Below are 16,794 nucleotides of genomic sequence, written 5' to 3' on the forward strand. Positions count from 1 at the left end.
TTATGTTGTTACTCGCGGTTTTGTGCGACGTGCATTACAAAATCAAAGCGTATAATAGCAAGTCATATTCTCCCTTCGAGTCGTTAAAAATCGTTTTTTTTTCGTATGATTTTTAAAATTTTTTATCAAGTGCCTAATGACACGAAAAACTTGAGCGGCTGCTTCGAAAAAAAAGCGTACAAAGTATTTCACTGTTTTGATGGAAACAAGATTATGTATTTTCAAACAGTCGCAAAAAAGAACCAGATAATTTCCCGAGTAAACGTGCACAAAGTAAATAAAATACTTGCTCGGCATGTCCTACCACGAGGCCGAGAACGCGTGCGGAGTACGAAGCCCCGCAGGCTGTAACGAAGTGGGTAGAGTAGTGTCGGGGTGCCGCGAAACAACAACAAAAGCTTGCGCGGGAGAGCGAAACTACAGCGAGATAAAAACGCCCGGGCTCCGCTGGCTAACACGCGGCTTTAGCCACAGGCATGTGTTACGCTCTGCCCTCTCTTCCTTACATCAAAGGATTCAGAACCAGTCTAAATGTTAATCAACGAGAATAGAAGCGTTCCAGCGTAAGATGTAGAAATATTTTCTTCTCTATTTTTTTTTTATTTATTTATTTTTTTTTTTTTTTGAGAAATTTTATCGATCAAAGCTGTTGAACGGTTCACTCTGCGAACGATTTTGTAATACGCTCTACGCTACGATAAATCAGACGGAAAGCTAATCTCGAGCTGGTAGCTACATAATCACGACAATAATTATAAGTTTAAGCTTTCACTTGCTCTCGCAGCTTTATACAAGTTCGATAATTAAAGCCGATCGCCATCATAAATGCACAGCCTCCCTCATTTTACAGTTTGCTTTCTCCGTTATATTTATACACATTTAACATTGTACACGTAAAACAAGTAATGTGCGCGAAACACCGCTGTGTGTATGTGTGCACGGGCATAGGTATACGTAGATGTCGTGGAAGAAAATGGCACGAGAGGGAGAGAGAGAGAGACTTTCTTGCGGTTTACGCTGCCGCTCGTGGGACACAATAATTGACCTTTTTTCGCTATAGACATTAGATCTTTTTTTCGCAATTAGCGCGCTAATCATGAATGTATCTTTTTTTTAAATCGTCGCTAAACGTAGGAAGTCATCGCATTAAAAACGAAACTTTAGACGTGCACGTTGGGTTGTCGTGATCGAAGTGGAAAATTATAAATCCATATCACGATGCTGCAGGCGATCGTCAGGTGAGAAAATCGACCCGTGACTGCATTATAAACCTTGGGCGATTTATTAGCAAATACCTTCGAGTGCACCTCTCGCAGAAACAAAGAAACACGAGCAGAAAGCATAAAGAGCAGATAAATCAACTCGTGCAACGAGTGCAACATCCCTTTACGAGACGCAGACGCGAGCTAACATGCGTGTAAACTTAGATTATTAAGATCTTACGAGCGTCGATTGTTCAGCCGTTATGTGTATCGATAACAACATCACTAACACGTACTCGCACTGCAACAATGAAAAGTTTCGATTTTTCAATCGTGATCACGCAAGTTCATGAAATAATCTATTCAGCGCATGTCATACAGCAGTGTTAAACATGTGCCAAAAGATCTTGTGGGAATAGCGTGTGTATGCGAAACTTTCGGTTGGGTGCTCTCGAGCGAACGTGCATTAAGTAGTCGAAAAACGTTGCAGTGGCAGTTGCGCCCAAAATCTCACCCCGACGAGAGTTCCAGTACACGTTGTATATGCACTCGCGGTGGTCCGGGACGTTGCGAGATCTTGCTTTTACGCGCGCAGCCTCGAAGCTTTACCAAAGTTCGTTCGAGTTACGTCGGATCGTTACATTTGAAATGTCCAGGGAAACAAGTTGTAAAACGAAGAATGTGTCAACAGTAGCTGAAAAAATATACGAAACTCACCTGATAGTTGCCTCTCGGACTGCGATCGGGGCTGTTGTCGACTCTGAAAAAGAAAAAAACGAGCGTAAGCTGATTAAAGTTAGAACGAAAGGTATCGTTGAAGCAACAATTTCTTTTTTCTACAGTTCTGGTTGACAGTTTTCGATGGATATAAATTAATGCGCGCGAAAAGCTTATTAAATCAAGCATCTTTTGATCAATAGCCAAAGATTATCAATTGCGAAAGTTTATTTTTTCCAAATGTCAAACTGTGGCGATTTTTCAATTCTCTCAAAACTGTCGGCGCGCAACGAATCGAACGTTTATAACGAGTCCATCGCCTGCAGGCCTAACCCGGTAAATGCATACGGAGAGCGAAAATATCTATCCTTGACATGGGAGCTGCGGAGCTGGACGCGAGTTCGTACATACCATTACGTATCGTCGAAAATACGATTTACAACAGAGCGATATGATTATTTTAAATGTCCTTATCCGAACAGTTTTTGAAATGCATCGTCGAAAATTTTCATCGACTTTGTTTGCACTTGACCGTATATTTTTATCCCATAAGTTGTATAATATAGCAACTATCACGAGTCGTTGTTTGTATACGATGCATACAGTGTTTACACGTGTCTCCGGTGCAGGCGCGTTTGTGCGAAGAACTGCCCATAAATCAGATATATATTGCGTCGGTGCACAGAGTAAAACTAGTTTGAGCTTGCGTGGACGCGTGTGGCTCTGATTCGATTATCGATCGAACTTACGAATAGCTATTTTCCAACTCGTGCAATTTTTGCAAGATACTAGAGCGTTTAACCGCTCAAGAATTCGATTCATTGTTTACCCCAAGTACGTATACGAAAAAATGAAAAAAAAAAATCAACGCCTCGCGAGAAAGCGTGCGAAAGTGCGCATCGATTAGAGAGTATTGTCAACGCGATTCCGAAATAAATAAATAGCCGATTCGTGTGTCGTACATTACGGCGGCGGTGGCATTCATTAGCAATTTACACGGCGAGAAAGAGAGGAAAAAGTACAAACGAGCTGCTGTTGCTGCTGCCGCGGCTGGTGCTGAATAACAATAGTTGCGTTTCGACATAGATAACGTATTTGGCCGAGTAAAGGTCGTCGTAGCTAGTGTATGATGTATGTGTGTGTACGTGTTTGTGTGTGTTTTTATCTGATGATAAAATACAGCCGAGACTTTATAGAGCAGTATAACCGTTACTTTTATAGGATACATATACCTACACTAGATCCTTTCTGTAATGTAATTCAGATACACCAAACACACACATACACTCACATGCACACACACGTATGCACTTACGGCAAGCATGTACATCAGCAGGCCGATACACGTGACATGAAAAGGAAAGGAAAGTTTTTGGTTGCTGCGCTCTACGCTGCAATGTCTATATGGACAAGCCAAAAGGGATTGGTATCGCGAGCCCGAGTGCATTATCCGATGATTGAAGCGGCGACGAACATGCATGTAGGCTGTTAGCACACGATGTCCGTTACATGCGGGTGGCTTTTGCACCGCCAGTAAATATTTTCAATGACTATAGGTTTTTTTTTTTTTTGTAATTTTCGTCGTCAACGATTTTGCCAGTTCATCTCGCGTCAGTTCCATACCCGCATCGAATGACTCAAAAACTCGTCATCGCTCCATCGGTCCTCTTTTTTTTTTTTTTCTTAAAGAATACCGTCGTGCAATTTTTTTATTCAATATAATCTCTGAGACAACTGAGCAACTTTGATAAAATTTTTATCAATTTTAAATACCGAGTGAATTATTAACGAGCAAAGTTTACCTCGCCATACGCTGTGTGCACACATTGACGCTCCCTAGATATAGGAGGATTTTGAAGCGGTCTGCAAAGAGGATCGTCCGTCCAAAGTTCCATCAAGCGGCTAATCAACAGCAGCGTCCGACGGCTTAAAAGCACGCCCGAGCGCGTTTCTCGGCTTTGACCGCTCGCAGAACACCGATAACCTACTCAAACGCGCGCGAGACTCACAACGTACACATTTTTCTCCGCTCTTTTCCTCCCTCGACTCGGCTCATAACTTTACTCTTACGGCGTTGCTTCAAAACCTCGCTCGCAAAGTATACGCTACACCAGTCAAATGAATGTATATTAATAACAACGAACTTGATAGGTAATTCGAGAGCAGATTCATTTTAAAAGTGAAATGCATATGAGAGAGCATCAGCGGTCTTTTCGTTAGTTCGTGATTTTTCGCGTTGCTTCCCGAACGAGAGCATTTATAAAATAAATTGGCTCGTTAGACAAACTCAAACATTTCACCGTATCAAACATACATAATAGCTTGCATATCGATTTCTACGACTCGTTTATGCGTCTTATACATGAAATTGCTCTCTTAACGGTGCCATTTTGGATAACAAATTGCTAATTACTTCATTCGATTACGTATCTTATCATTTTCATCTCGTACAAACACGCATAGGTAGCACTATTCGGAAAATACTTGTGGCTTGTAACGACGATCGTACACGTAATTATAATTGAATTGCGCGATTGGTAAAAAAGCATCGCGAAGCTATCTCTTTCGGAACGAGTGTGTGTGTTGGCCTTAGGTAGTTATTAGCGGTCTGCGGCTTCCGTTTTTCCCGAGGGCTCGATATTTATTAAAATTAAGTAGCTTTCGTAAAACAATGTACAAATGCGCTGATTTATATCGGTGCGCGTGCAACTAAAGCGGCCAAGTCAAATAATATTAATCGAGAGAAAGCGTGAAAAGTAACTCTTCTGTATTGGAAAAATGCTCATAATGCGGATTAAATGCCAATTGCACGGATTAGATTCGAAATTATGAGGCGAATTGAGATTTCTGATAAGTTGGCATCTATATGCGCGCGTGTATACAGACATCTATTTGGATTATAAGTGAGCAGGCACAATGATGTTACAGGTATTATATGCATATCAGATCTTCGTGCACATCTCTGCGATTGCAGCTGTGTACGTTATATGCATAATGTACTCTCTGGTGGCTACATATCCGCAAATGATGATGTAAATCACAAAGTGGAACGTTGACGTACGCCTTTCGTACTCACGCCGACTTAATGATGCACTTGTGTACAAATGAGCTGCGTACACGATTGATATCTCAAGACGTTCGACACGTTTACATTATTACGGATGAGGAGGGAAAAAACGCTTATGCGCGTGCCTGTTCTTTTTTTATCGCTGCATTTTTATTTTATCACGCCAGAATAGCACAGGAAAAAGTTAATAATTTGCTTGAAGCTATAATTAAAGCGACACTTGGATGGTAAGAGGTGGGTGAATACTTGGTAACTGTATTTGCAGATGAGAAGCTCACACAGCTTCCTACGAGCGCTCGAACACTGTACCCATGTGAAAAGGGCTTTTAAACATTTACATGTGCAAAGCAGTCACAAGTTATACGACACGTATGTACGCTTAAAATGCATCACGTGGATGGAGCAAAATGGCTATCGATCGGATGTTGCTCTGCTCGCGCGCGAGAGGCTGCATGCCACATTAATATAGTATAATACAGCCGCGTGCACATCTCATTGCGCTCGCTCTGTAAGCGTATAGAGCTGTATAGATCTGTGTGTGTGTGTGAGGGAGAAGCGCGGGCAAAAAGTTTCTTTCTCTTTTGTTACACAACCTCGTTTAAATTTAGAACGCGCCTATGCAAGATGGAAGGATTTTATAATTAGAGCAGTTTTCCAATATTTTACATCGGCGACTGTACTAGAGACAGGTGTACAAAAAAGACAACCGATACTTTATACGTGCTATACTATAATGTACGATTGGAGCAAAAGTAACACATCTGTTTTTGATAAGTTGGAAAATTTAATGAACATTTTTCTTGATAGGTTTTCATTGCATAGAACGATATTCAACCTAGTTTGATTAAATTTCGCAGGAATTGAAACGGCTGAATGTTTGTCGCTGGTAGTTGAATTCACGAATGAAAGGGAAAACGGTTCGTTGGAACAGCAGCCGCAAGCTTATATCAGAGCAATTAACGAAATCAATTTCGGTTGGACTGGCACGTATTTAAAGTATATTTACAGAGACGTTCGCGAACAGGGATCAAGTTGGCTGGCCTTGTCTTTAATTACGTCAATTTTTTAGTTCAAAATCGTAGTTTTTCGAAAGCTTACCGAATTCTCGGTGTTTTCGTTGTCAAGTGCGCTGGCTCCGTTGTCCAAGAAAGGTGCGCTCGTGCTCTTGCTAGGCAGCTCGATAACGCTCGACTGAGTGATTCTCAGCTGCAGGCTCTCGGTCGACGGCGACGATAATGCTCGCAGAGTGGAAGACGCATTGGTCGCAACGAGCTCGTTGGAGCTCAGCGAGCTACTGTTCGCGCTATTCGCCGATAAGAGACCTTTAGCATGCATTAAAAATTAAAGTTAGCCCAATCTTGTGTATCTTGCACTCGTATAAAATTACGCGACGACTTACCGAACGGTAAATTATCCGGCCTCGTCGAGGACGATCTCGCGCGGGGAAGCGAGTCGTCGTAACCGCTGCTACTGTCGCGTGCCTCGTGCTCCGCTTTCTTGTCTTCCTCCTGCGTTCGTGTTTGCGTGTGTACACTTTCTCGCTTTACCCAGACGTCGCTGCTCTGATATGGGAACTCTTGGCGCAATCCAAGTAACTTTGACGGACGTCGACGTATTCTTTCCCACGTCTCTTTGCAGTATCCGTCAGTGGGCAGATTTGTCGATTGACACGCTGGAGCTGTAAAATCATGAAATTATATCATTTCTCACCTTTTTTTTCTATTGATTGAACTTATCGACTAAATAAAAAAAAGAAAAAATTAGCTCTACTCACGTTTGGCAAGACGTCTTTCGGTACTTCTTGGAGGACTAGCGGTGCCAATTCCACTTTCTAACGGAGATGCCCGATCAGCGGCGTCCGGTGAAAGACTACCGGAAGAAATCTCGTCCATACTTTGTAAAGGATCTTGAGAGGAAGAAGAGGATCTGTTGTCATCGTCCACGGTGTTTTGCGGAGAAGCCGTGTTAATAATTGCGTCTTCTTGTAAAGATCTGGCATCTGTGCACGAATAAATTCAAGCCAATTGTTACAAATACTGCTACAATTTAACGCCAATGAAGTGTAGAATGTGACTCACCTTGGTGTGGGGAATCACAATCACTTATCCAGGTAAAACTGGAACTTCTTGAAACTCCAGGAGAAGTTTGAGTAGCCATGTCCAGGCAAGGAAATCCTTCTGAAGGTGGACTCCTCGAACGGCTGGATGAACTTCCTCCAGTTAAGCGAGTCAGCAGAGAATGGAACGAAAGCGGCAACTAAAAAATTATTTTTTACCATGATCATTTCTTTTCTTTTAAACTTTATATTAATATTATTTAGTCGGCTTCAAAAAGCTTACCGTTGAGGAGCCAACATTTTTATCGTCGTTTGTAACTCTTCTCACGTCACGTAAATCTTTTTCATTGGATGCTGAATCCGTTGAAATATTCCCAGCACTTGTATGTTTCACAATACTATTGTGCAAAGTGCAATTCACTGCCACATCATTTTTGTGTTTGGATTTTCTCAATTCCACGGGACTCACGTTGATTGCGTCCTTGCTTGATTCGGACAACCTCTTAGCGCTGGCATCCGAATGCACTGAAATTGGCGACACTGCTCTGTTTTTCTTCAAAGAACTCCCTCTGTTAATGAAATCATGATTTAGCACCGGAGAAGCTTCAACGAGTATCGAGTCTGCGGAGGCATTTTGGTAAATTGACTGCTTGTTCTGCTTGCGCATGAGAAATTTAGAAAACGACGTGCGCTTGGTCGCTGGAGGCGTACTAGGAGCTGACTGAGACATACTGCCTTCGAGCGGTGGAAGTCTTCCTGGTATGACCTCGTACAAGTGATCGATTTCACGATCGCGAATTTCTTCGTAATCGGGTTCGACCTTTTCAGCGCTACGCGACTGCCTCTTGCTAGTTGCGCTAAACAATTTTGTTTTCTTCTTGGAACTGTGAGACGGTTGGGGAGGAAGCTGGGCTCCTGGTTCGTTGGTACCATTTTGTAGACCGGCGTAAAGCATCCGATTAGAGCGTGGCATAGGATCGGTAGACGGCTTGATCAATGGTGAACTCCTTCTTTCTTCTGACTGATTTTTCTTTGGCAGATTATATTGTGCATTGCAAACCCTTGGTAGACTAGAATTCATGTGCGCTCTTTGCTTCAGACTGTCATTAGGCTCATCGTAATCGGAGCTGTTTCCGTTTCGCCAGTGTCCATTTCTAGACTCGTTTAGAATTTGATCTCTCGGTAAGGAATAATCCAAGTTCAGCAAGCGATCATGAGAGTCGACGTTTTCAGGAGCTTTCGTTGATTTACTTCTCTCGTTGTCTTTGGTACTTCTTTCTTCCTCTTCGGAACTCTCGTTGCGTGCCAATCCGAGCTGATGGATGATTTCTTTGTAACGTTTTTTCGAATGATTTGCTGACTTGGAATTTTTTTGCGGACTTGGGGCGACTATTTCATTGATATCATATGTGATCAGAGTACTCAATTCGTGCAAAATCTCTTCTGACCAGTTTAATTCCTTGTCGCGCTCGTCTTGTCTGCGTTGCTCACTGCTGCCGCTATCCTCGCTGTCTGTTCGTAGAGAGTCGACGAGTGAATCGTTCAGATCATCTGTTGAATTTTGGATTGCCAGTGGAACAACTAAAGATGACGGTGGATCATGATAAGATGTTTGAAGCGCAAGCTGGTTTTTGAATATTATTTCACTGATTTCCGCCTGTGAACAAAAGAAAAATTGACATTAGTTTGAATACTTGATATATGCAAACTTTAAATTAAAAAATTTTGGTATCAGAAGCAAAATAAATCATATTAATTTATAATAAAAAGAATTGGCTTTAATTTCAGATTTGAAATTAGTCAACAGTCGAATCTTAGTAATTTAAAAAAATTAATCTAATGATATTCTTATTAATACTGTTTTAAAACGTTTGTCTGGAAAATTTTAGATTGTAAATTATTCAGCTATTAGCCTTCCCTGCGCTCAGGCCCTAAACTACGCCGTCCCAAAATGTGTTACTTACGGCTCTTGTACTCGTAAAATTACTTTTTTCGGTATTGCAAAATTAATGACAAGTGGGTGTTCACTGCTATACTATTATGTGTTTTCCGTCATCAGTATAATTTTTAAGAACATGCGAATTACAAGGATGTTTAAATTGCATTTGAGATACGTTCGATGGAGCTAATATTCTATAATATTCATATTAATCAATGCTTATAGAGCTGGAGGTCAATCGTTATCTTGTCCAATTTTTGACAAATAAACAATTAAATTATCGGTTATTATTAGCGAAGGAGATTAGAAACACGCCTCGTCGAGAGATGCCACGCGATATTTGGACTGTGATTGATGGTTGGCGGTGAATATGAGCTGAGGCATAATTGAAATAGAGATTGGCCGAGGTGAGATTGGCCTTGGGATTTTCAAGAGCTGCCGGATAAAGAGATGTTTTATATCTCCAGCCATGCGTTACTATAGTACTCTATTGGCGATCGTTCAAGATGACGTATCGCACGTGAACTTTTGAAGGCACCACATGAAACGATTACAGATGCGATAAGAAGCGAAATGCTTCTAACTGCGATTGATTTTCTCTTTAGTATAAATGATAGGTAACACCTAATTTGAATCAGCGAACAATAATAATTCATAGCTTTTCTGCAAGTAAAGCTCGAAGTGCAACATATTATAACCCTTTCTAATGGACGTATAGGTTTGAAACTATCTTCGCAGCGTAACATAAATTGCTTTTCGTATCTAAGAAAAAGTTGCACTTAATCATTCATTAAAATCGCCTATGGCAAGCACAAGTCGTCTTGCTAATAACGGAAGCGTCTGTAAAAAAAATAACTATCAAAATTAAATTACCGCGTGAAGTTTTTTATGAAAAAGTTTGACCTTAATAAACTGCAAAATAGTGAATGTCAAGCATCCGTTATGCTAGATTGAAAATTGAAATTTTATTATTCCTTTTTGCGCTGTTTTGCGCTTACCGGTGCGTTTGCCATGGGGCACTTGCGCGATATAAATTCGTTCTCGTTACGTCTGTGAGTTTTCATAGAGAAGAAAGTCGTTATTTATGTAGATGGATCGAGCAGAGAATAGCTAAATTGTGTTGTAGTTGTTACTAATCTATCAAATTGTTCATTTTGTAACGATTCTACCTTTACCAAGTTTTCCAACAATTAATTTCGCAACGATGATTTTTTACCCTTAATTCATTTCGTGAGACCAGCCGCATTTTTAACGTGAGCTAATCATGCGAGTTATTATGTACCATTAAATTTAAGAACGTTAAAAGTGTAATTGAAATGATATATGTACGTGGTTAAGATGTATTTTAGCAAAAGTCAAATCGAATGACATAAAATTTTTATAGTTTGTACAATACTTTGACTTAGCCTCGTTAATTCAAATTGCTTTAAACATGAGGCATATTTCAAATACTGTTTTTAAGGTGAGCTTCGAAAGAGGTTACAGTGAATAAGTCAAATGATTCAAAGCTTTAAGGAACAATTGACTATAAAAAACCATGCATGCACAACAGTTGAATTTGTTATACAAAAAACTCAAGCTGCTTAGTGCATGTTCGAGAAAACAATGGATCTTTATGATAATAAAAAATAGTATTGTCATTGGTTGTACATGATGTGTTATTATTGCACGGAATGACCCTTAACTGAACATTGCATCGTGTTGCGAAAATATCATTAAAAAACTTGAGTGACAAAAATCGTTAGTATACGATTCTTTTTTAGAGATGCACTCTCAAATGTAAAACTTTTTTCCTATAAGTTATAAATTAGGCAAGCCATGATTTCCACTTTTGGGATGTATGCATTGATGAGACTAGTTTTCTGAATTAAAAACATTTTTTAACACGAATGTAGCTCAGTCAAAAAATGACAATGATCGCTAATTAGTCGTATAACACAAATGAAATTGAAATAAAATTGTGCTACGCAGAAAACTTTTTTCTCGTTTTGAAATGTGAAAAGTTGGCTAACGATTCTTCATAAAATCAAAAAGAAACATGCCGAGCGAGATTAGAATCTTCTTCGCGTAATTTTCTATCCAGGCTTATCCATCTTCATCTTTTTACTCTGCCGACGTGTGCGAAACAAATTTTCATTCTAATCAGTTACATAGCAGCGTCAACTTTCAAATCTGCGTTCAAAAATATAGACAGAAACTAAAAGTTTTATTTGACTGTACGCGACCGCGCAGCATTCGCATTTTACATCTGTAGCGCACGCATGGAGCAATCGTTAACTAATTTAATCGCGCGCGAAATAATTACAAGCTTGGAGGCGAAAGTGACCTTTGACTGCTACATCTATACAATTAAATGTGGACATATGCGTGAGATGTTAACAATTTCTCTTCAAGACATCAAAAGTGTGCAAAATACAGAAGCGTCGTTTTCTTGCTTGTGCTTGCCTCGCGCAAATGAACGATGATTAATCGCGCAGTGTATTATATAGTACATCCTACACACAAGCCGAGCATTGACCGACGAAAAATTTCTGCGCACACGAGAATGGCTTGGAAGTCTTAGTTGTCGAAGAATTGAATGAAAGACTATGTTATAAAGCGATAATGATGGCGTCTTTCCATCACGATTTTCATCGTCGCTGTGTTTTCCTTTCTTTTACACTATATGTAGTTGTAAAAGCACATAGGTTTCTTTGTTACGAAGAATATGAAATGTATAAGTAAATCCATGTATAAGTAAAATCCATGTGATTCTAAAGGAAAAGCCAACTTTGCATAATTAGGTTTTGATATATTTTACTATTTACAGTTGATAAAAAAATTTTAACCTTCGACCGATTAATAGTTTTACAAGATTCCCGCTCTATCTAAATGATGACTATTATGTGAGCATTCACTATGTAATTCCAAAGCTCTTAAATACAATCACTGTTTTTAAAACTAATCGAGTGAAAACTTTGGGACGTGATAATTATTGGGCGATAAAACTCTACTGTACTTTGCAACGTTTATTAGTGCTTAATTTTTATCTAATTAAATTAAACACTCAAAATGCTTTTAACCGCCTACGCCAGAAACATAATATTTTATTGTAATATTCATTTGTAGACGTATTATTGCAGAGGTACATTACACTCGTGCGTATCAAATATCCCAAACGCAACACCCATTGAGTTATCACAAAGCTCAAAAGCCGTACGTTACATTGTTAATGGCCAATAAAGAGTTATTTCATAACTCAGCAAATAAAAAAAGCCTCTAGTGTGCTTATGAATGCCACGCATCTTACGTTTTCATTAATTTTTCAGCGCTAAAGTGCGCACATTAGAACTATTAACACACTCGGCACGTATTATTATAAAACGTGAGCCGACAGCGACGGCGACGTGCCGCCGTCGAGCGGGATGCATACTCATACGTGTGTGCATTTTTCAAAGAATGAGAGAGAGAGAGAGAGAGAGAAAAAAAAATTTATATGACTCGCAGCTTATATAGCCGCATTATATATGGCAAAAATGAAACAAAACGTTATTATCATCATCGGTTCTGCTGAGCTGCAAAATTCAATTTTACATTAGGTAATGTGCCGCGCGAGCTGCGGGCGAGATCGTAAACAAGACACGGTATACGTACACGAGATGTAGCTGAAGGAGTAAGTATCAACTAGAGAAAACGCTTGGGAAGCGATAATTTTTGATAAAAAAGTAATCTTTCTTTGAGTCCGAGTTGATTTAGAGAATTCATACTCTTCTCGACGCTCATGGGCGTAATGAAATTTTCCCGAGAGCGATCTTGATTTTTTCACAAAATTGAACTGGAAGGGGAATTTTCGTAAACGCCAAGTATATTACAATGTGTAATTAAAAACTTATTTACATTAAATAACTCATCCTCATAGATTGATTTATCTGTCAATAGCTAATAAAATTCTTATTGAAAAATAATCTTATGTTCCGTGTATTGATTTTAGCACTCGATAATTACGTTGTTATTTTTACACTTTACTAATGCGAATGAATATGCTTCATTTGTTGTAAGTGTTTATTGAAGAAAAAACGTGTACATTTTCATAAGAAAACACGCATTAAATCTGTTGGAAATTTAATGAAATGTCTTCTTGCCCTCTTTTGTCACATTTATTAATGAGGATTTCGAATATGAAACATGACATGATAATATGAACAGAGTCTGAGATCGATAAAAAAACGATGTTTAAAAAAAAGCAAAATTAGTGTATACAAATGTGTGTATCAAAGATTGTTTTATCAGAATCTCGGACTCACGCCAAAACTTCATTAAAGTTAGAAAGTCTTATGTGAACAGCTTCTGAAAAGATTAATGCGAATAAAACATTGCGGTTGCAGCTCTGCATACAATCAAGCCCCTACCACTGGCGACACATTTTTCCGGACACGCGAGGGCAGCTAATGGCAGAGTCACGGAAAATACATTGTAACTGTAAAGTTACTGATATATACGTGGATAACGAGAAGTCAAGTTATACGGGATGATGTCCGTGAAAGGAAAAGTTCATTTTAAAGACGAGCAGTTAAGTTTTACAGTACGCACACTGCATGTAAAATTTTCGGTTGATATAAATCAAAGACTATATGAGTTGTCTATTATATCTACTATTTAGATTAAAAGTGTAAGTGAGCCAATAGTTTTTTGCAGTCGTACACATTGAATTCCGATTTTTTTTTTTTTTTTTCATAAAAACAGACTATGTATATGAATTTGCAGAAGTTATTGTGACAGCATAGTTATAAACTCAATTTCAATTCAGTCTGTTAGACGCATCATAACAAGTCGGTAAAAAACGTAACGTATGTTTATGCGCGCACGCGGACGAGAAATGCTGACGACGACACACTTACTTTCAGTATTATTTATGATGCAACAAAGTTATCATAGTACATCGACCTATCCTACCACAGTCCTGATCATCATTTTTTGCCTTCGCATTGCCGTACATTTCGATATTATCATTATTATTTATATTTTTAAAATTTTTTTTCTCTGTGAAAATTATCGCTAATGAAAATCTCTGAGAGTGAGTCGTCTAATTTACGCAAGTATGTGCATACATTGATTATTCTATATATTCAAGAAAAACAAACGCTCCAACTCATTCGTATTTTAAATCATCAATTAAAGATGCTGCGATAGAATATCAAATAAGAAGCATGTACATTTTTGCTTTCATGCTGTTTTACACCGTGGTGGTCTACTTATTTGTTTTTTAACAGTTTTCTAACCGTGTATATAATAAATTCAAGCGATCTGAACAATAAGCGCAAGAACAAAACGAGTATTTTACTTTGTAGCGATGATCATTAAGAGTTCTACCTGTAGGTTTGAGATTTCAATTTTTCTTGTGACACTTGTGACATTTCATGATCGAAAGTCAAGATTTGACAAATCAATTCACTAGCGAATGCATAACGCACCTTTCACAAACCACTTTTCACACCTCCTCTAAACTCGTCCCTTTGGTATAAAAAAAAATTTGCAAACACGAACCTGCAGAAAAAACGCTTCAAAAATTAATTGACAAATGCACTTTCAGAAATATCAGAATGTGACGGCGTACAGTACGCGTGTGTATATGAAAGCAGTAGGCATTCGTTTAGCGTGCGTCGATTCCTCGATGAAGTAAGAAACTATAGGTTACGGGCGCTGGCACAGAAGTGGTAACGGACAAGTGCAACGTTCCTCGCCAACGCACTACTGGCCTTTTTCGTCTTGTTGTTTATAATGCCAATGCGTGCGAAGGACTTTGCAATTGACAGAAAGAGAAAGAGAGATAGAGAAAGGAAGTGCACGTATAAGCATTGAGCTGCGAGAATCGATGAGTTGAAATTAAATGGCTACTTGGTTAAAGTTCAATGAATGAAACAAAGTTGGTTTGTAGTTAACGTTCTAAGCATAGTTCACATGCTTTCAAATCTATGAAGTGACAATAAACTGAGCATATAAAAATATCAAGTTTATAATTCTCTCCATCTCAAAGAAAACATTTGTTTACTAATATTATTTTTAATTTCATGCGTAAAATTATACTTTTCATTAAAAAAAAAAGTAAATTACACAACAGTTTCCTTTGTATTAATATCAACCATACTACGCGTATGCGTGCGCGTGTTTTTGTAGCCGTATACAAGCGTAGTTGCTAAGCATAAATCACCCTGATTGCGTCTTTTAGCTCTCGAACACCTGCAGGTATTAGTATAATTGCTACGATCTCGATAACACTTTTGCACAAAGATAAATTTGTCAATAATACTGGATAAGCTCCCCAACAATATTGGCTTTTTGCACCCAAATAAAATTACTTTGATTTTTGCGGTATTTTTGAAAAAGGATCCATTTAATGTAAATATATATAGTTCCATTTAATTACACTCAAACCGTTTATAAATAATACAAATAAATGATTGCATCGATGTTACATTATGTGAGCACTAAGTATAACAATTACATTTATGTAAAAAATAATTAATATGCACCGTTATCATAATAATACCCTACAAATATCGAAAAATCTTAAACTAGCTTAACAACATATTTTTTGAAACTTTAAATGGTGAACAAACTTTCTCACGGTATCGCGATCGCCCGAACTGTATTACAATGCTTAAACCTAAGCGTGTAACATATCAGTGAGCCACATTTGAATAAATCGTGTTTCGACTTGGCCGACCATCATATTTTCTAATACATTATTTTTGTTTACTTCTGCACGTGTTTAAATACATACACACGCAAAACCAACGTTATTTCCTCGGAACCATAAACGGTTGGCAGAATTTCTGTAATAGGCATGGGCTTGTTGAATAAGCAAGCACAGTTATCAAGATATTGTACACTTGGCTAAAACATTGAACTATAAAAATTATTTTACACTTCAATTCATATTTTCAAAGTATTTACAAAACGCTTATTATATTGAGGAGCTACAAATGATTAAATGTCAGTTACCCTTTAACAATTCAATTCTTTATCGAAAGATGTGATATGAGATGGTTTCGTAAACAAACTGAGCTACATGTCTGAAGAAACATAAAAAAAAAGGAAAAATTTGCAAGATTATTAAATGAAATTTTTTCAATTTTAAGGTACCTTTGAACTCCTACACTTTTTGCATGAAAAAACGTGGAGCGTATAAAGCTTTACTTTTGTCGATACGGCTTGATGAAAAAACGAGCTTGTGCAAAAGGAAGTAAATTGCATTGGGATCCAGAAGTAAATTTCCACCTTTGTTCGCTTTCTCTTCATGACGAGCAAGTGCAAATGTTCTTTTGTAAAATCTAAGAAAACTCGATATTCTTCTATAAAAATTGACAAAAAATATATTTTATGTTTGCGTTAGCTACTGGATACAAGATCAACTTTGAGATTAGCATATCTTTTTTAGTTCAATTTATCTACGGAGTCGCGCTTAATACCTCGACTTTTAAGGATATGCAAGGTCAATCATCTAACGCGCGATTTGCATACGTGAGAAATCCACGAGTAATGCGGAGACTGGATTATGCTAAACTTTCGAGCGAAAACACAGCGTTACGCGATGAACATGGAAAATCGTTTAATACTTGTGAAAAACGGGGAAAAATAGGTTTGAAAAACGCAAGCAAATAAGTTTCAAACTACATGTGGGTTAATTCGTCAAGTATAAAAATAAAAGTCAGAATTCTCACAACAAACTTAAATTCTCACATGTACTATGCGTACGGAGTTCACAAATTTGTTTAAAATTTTTTTTAGAAACCTTGTAAAAGTTTGATGCATAGGAGTGTACTGTGTAAAATGA

The 16,794-nt window shown here is 38.2% G+C and overlaps 1 protein-coding gene across 4 annotated transcripts in view; it reads right to left on the reverse strand.

Annotated features, from left to right (window-relative positions):
• Positions 1–16,794, reverse strand: part of LOC106650550 (stAR-related lipid transfer protein 13) — a 191,740-nt gene that overhangs the window by 121,818 nt on the left and 53,128 nt on the right. For all 4 annotated transcript variants that reach the window (XM_014368622.2, XM_014368621.2, XM_014368619.2 and 1 more), the window contains exons 3-8: positions 7,326–8,699; positions 7,065–7,242; positions 6,761–6,985; positions 6,386–6,664; positions 6,085–6,308; positions 1,920–1,962 (exon numbers count right to left, since the gene is read on the reverse strand). In XM_014368622.2, the coding sequence (XP_014224108.1) occupies positions 1,920–1,962; positions 6,085–6,308; positions 6,386–6,664; positions 6,761–6,985; positions 7,065–7,242; positions 7,326–8,699 (2,323 nt within the window). The remainder of the gene's footprint in view (positions 1–1,919; positions 1,963–6,084; positions 6,309–6,385; positions 6,665–6,760; positions 6,986–7,064; positions 7,243–7,325; positions 8,700–16,794) is intronic.

The sequence above is a fragment of the Trichogramma pretiosum genome, unplaced genomic scaffold, assembly GCF_000599845.2.
Source record: "Trichogramma pretiosum strain Unisexual culture from Peru unplaced genomic scaffold, Tpre_2.0 scaffold5, whole genome shotgun sequence".
Taxonomy (NCBI): Eukaryota; Metazoa; Arthropoda; class Insecta; order Hymenoptera; family Trichogrammatidae; genus Trichogramma; species Trichogramma pretiosum.